This window comes from Seriola dumerili, unplaced genomic scaffold, assembly GCF_002260705.1.
Source record: "Seriola dumerili isolate Sdu_G_001 unplaced genomic scaffold, Sdu_1.0 BDQW01001449.1, whole genome shotgun sequence".
In the NCBI taxonomy this organism is placed as follows: domain Eukaryota; kingdom Metazoa; phylum Chordata; class Actinopteri; order Carangiformes; family Carangidae; genus Seriola; species Seriola dumerili.
In genome coordinates, this window is record NW_019175704.1 from 1,068,552 (window position 1) to 1,072,319 (window position 3,768).

Below are 3,768 nucleotides of genomic sequence, written 5' to 3' on the forward strand. Positions count from 1 at the left end.
TGAGTGCTTCTAAAAATACATTTTGCTTTCATTTAGTCAAAGTAAAAAAGAATTCAACAAGCTAAATAAATAGCATTTATTTTGTTTGCCTTGTTTCCTTCTACTCTGATCAAATATGTAGAGACACTTCCAATACCACTACTTAATTTAAAACTGCTTAAAAATTAAGATTAACTGAAATAAACCCTCAGATTAGTTAAAAAAAAAGCAACTTTAAATTCTGCCATGGATTAAGAAATCATTATGACAAGATTTGGTGTTAGAATAAATTTAATGCCACCAATAAGAGCAGTGTGCTACACATCTCAGGAGTTGTTTCAACAAACTGAAGTAAAAAGTTTCATAATACTTATTTACAGGTGGTCAGAGATTGTTTCAGCAAAATCTACCTAACAGCTCTATATTTACAGCTGAAGCTCTACACATAGGAATTCTAAAACAATTTTGTTCTGTACTCTGTTTTTTGTAATCAGTCATAATATCAATGTAAATTAATAATCCTTTCCAAAAAAAAAAAAAAAAAAAAAAAAAAAAAAAAAAAAAAAGGCAGGAAGGGACACTATAAAGTAAAAAACAAACATTTTCTAAAGCTCATATATTCTAATCTTTGGGAAGCAGTAAAAAGCTGTGAAAAAGATTAAATAATAAAAATTTACATTTATCACAAAATATTCATATTGGGCTTTTTAATATGTCCATGTCTTTAAGAAGTAATAATTGTAGTATTTCAAAACAAAAATGCGTAGAAATCAAGCAAGTTTCAACTGAAATATTCTCCATTAATCAACATCTTGTTGGCTATGATTCAATTATAATTGCACCATAATAATTTGTAATAACATCAGATACAAGAGAAAAATGCTCTGGCTCTCAAAAAGGATGCATAGTTCCACATGGTGGTCCCTTCACCGCTCCAATTGTAATGACACATCTTGCATGTTTCCAAGACGAAAAAAAAAAGTCCCTTCATATGTACAGCAACTTAAGGCTTCCTGCGTCTGGAAGAAAGAAAACAAAACAAAAAAAAAAGTCCAAAACATTAATAACACTCATTTTAAATCCAAAACAACAGCTGGAATGTTGTCATCTATATAACTTGGTAAACAGTGTGCACACACACACGCTTTTATTTGCTTACTTTTGATAGCCATGGCTTGAACTTGTGTTTGCCACTGGAGCCTAACGGGAGGAAATGGTTGAAAAGGGTTGACATATAAATTATGGTGACTTCACAAACAACCATCAAATTATCCAGTTCATATTCAATTAAAAATTGGTTGAAGGCCTGAATTATTGATACCTAAAAACATGTAGAAGATGATAAATGTGTTAATTGCACACTAACATGACTAAAGAGAATAGGCATATAGTTTAATAGCAATTTTATATACAGTATCTTGTGGTACAATTGAGATCTTACTCTGTTTTCGATGTCCTCTACTTGAAGCGGTCCTTCTCCAGACCCGGATCGCCTCTTACGACTGAAAAAAAAGGATCTTTTGTCAGTTCTCTGGACAAAACATATACCACTTTATTTGTATAGTCTACCTACAGAGAGTTTACGGAGTACTTGTCACATTTTATTAATCTTTGTTTAACATTATAATGTTCAACAGTTTATATATAAATATTCAACCGACAATTACTCAACCATTTAAAGCTTAGGGTTAGTGAAACAGATTAATTGTTGAATGTCAACTCATAACCAGTTGAAATGTTACACATCCTCTATAAACTCTGAAGGCGGACTAGACAAATTTAACTTTTACAGATTTGATTCTAAATAGGTGTAATTAGCATTTGTTGATATTTAACATATAAAAAAAATGAATGCTAAATAAATTACCAATTAGAAAATCTCTGTAGGTGAACTTAAACGCTTTTTAGCTGTTCAGTTTAACAAGGTTGGTTTGATCAATGAAATACTTAAAAAACTATTGTTACAGGTTTTTAGTGTCAGTGTTTTTGAGCAGGAACCAGCCAAACAATCCTTCTTCCAGTTCCTTCCAGTCAGTGTTTTTTTTTATTTTTTTTTTTTAGGTGTGAAGATGGTTTGGGTACTATGCGAAAGTTGCGTTTACAAACAAACAAACAAACAGGATGTTTGCCTTTCTAACTGTGCCAACATCCACTTGTTTTTATGCACATTAAAAAAAGCCCTTTTCACTCTGCTAAAAGCCACTCCATTGACTGCAGCAGTGGTCAGTTTCCTTTGAACAGTTTTTCTACTTGTCTTAATTTTGAGCCTTACAACTTTTTCCTGAAAACACCCCTCTCTGTATTTATGTGTAAATTGTGAAAGTTCTTGCTGCATGGGTTGAATGTATGTGGCACCTAAATACATTTCACAGATAAAATATTTATTACTTTTAACTTTACGTTGTAAGATATGGTTGGACCTGAAATCATGACATGATGCTGTCAAATACACAGTACTAATACTAGTATTAAATGCTTACCACTGATTTTAACAACTATATGATGTTACTGTATGACAGATAATGTTATATTGCTCTCTCTACACACACACAGACGTACCACAACTTGTAGTACTTTGGAAAATACTGTACCTTGGTGCTGTTGGGCACTCTTGTTTTAGTGTCTCAATGTCAGTAAACTGCACAGCTTGTCCTCCACCTCTGGTCTTAAAAACATTACCCTGGGGAAGTTTAAAAAAAGAAGTCACAAAATGTTGAAGGGAGAATACAGGAAGAAGCGTATATAAAAAAAATCAACAGTGAGGAAAGGGAGAAGTGTCCAATTATCTAAAACGGGACCCAAGTGTGAAATCAAACTGAATGTGATAAAAGTCAAATTCATGCAAGATATAAAACAATCAGGAGTCTCAAATTAAGTAATTATGTAATTTTACCTTGATCAGTTTGGTCTCGATCTCCCCGTCAGAGGCAAGCTCTTGATGTCTAAGTACATACTTGTGGCATTTAGACAGAGCTTTCTCGTTAGGGGTTGACACTTTGATTGCATTGGGTATGATTGGCTGCATGACAGTGTCTAGGTCCAAATTAGAAGGTGGTTTGTGGTCTACCCATTTCTCCCCACCCGCAGAGTGTGAGCGCCTGTGCATTGGATGAACTGGAGGGGCCGTCTGGTGATCCCAGTGTGAGAAAGACAAACCAGAAAGTTATTCACATGTGACACCAGCAGTGACCATTTTAAGTTTGTCAGGGCTAGCAGTGAAGGTTGATCATTAGAGATCGTTAGTTTGTATTGAAAATAAATGTACTACTGGAAGTCATAGAGGGACAAGACAAGTCCCACTGGATATAATTTGTTTAGAAATACAGTTCACATTTCTTAGGGTCCAAAGGTACTGTATCCCTCCTACATGGAAACTCGAATCACAATCCAAAGAAACATTATTATAGTCTTCCAGTACTATATTTTTTTTCCAACTCACAAAACTCCCATTGCATTGAAAATAGCCCAGTAAAGTCAGTAAGAATTAGCATGCTAAGCAGCACAAAAGTAGAATGGAAATGGTTGCAGGAATATAAAACTACATGCAAAAACTAACACAGAAATGTTTTTTAGATTAGGGGCAAGATGTATGCTAAAGTACAGATCACTGATGGAGTCTTTAACTATGGCACAGTCTTAAGGAATTGCAAACAACTCATACTAATAATGAAAGGGAAAGTACAAGAGATAATTCAATTTTGTGCTGAAATTGTGTGAATGCGAAGTGATTTATGGTGCGACAGAATCATAGACTGTAAATAAAGATGGACGTAGCCTCCGTGACGTCAC

General features: G+C 34.0%; 1 protein-coding gene across 2 annotated transcripts in view; it reads right to left on the minus strand.

Annotated features, from left to right (window-relative positions):
* Window positions 1-550: 550 nt before the first annotated feature.
* Window positions 551-3,768, minus strand: part of LOC111238660 (kinesin-like protein KIF23) — a 20,529-nt gene continuing 17,311 nt past the window's right edge. For both annotated transcript variants that reach the window (XM_022768281.1, XM_022768280.1), the window contains 4 exons: window positions 2,571-2,659; window positions 1,421-1,481; window positions 1,139-1,179; window positions 551-998 (listed from right to left, as the gene is read on the minus strand). In XM_022768281.1, coding sequence (XP_022624002.1) covers window positions 983-998; window positions 1,139-1,179; window positions 1,421-1,481; window positions 2,571-2,659 — 207 coding nt within the window. In that variant the 3' untranslated portion in view covers window positions 551-982. The remainder of the gene's footprint in view (window positions 999-1,138; window positions 1,180-1,420; window positions 1,482-2,570; window positions 2,660-3,768) is intronic.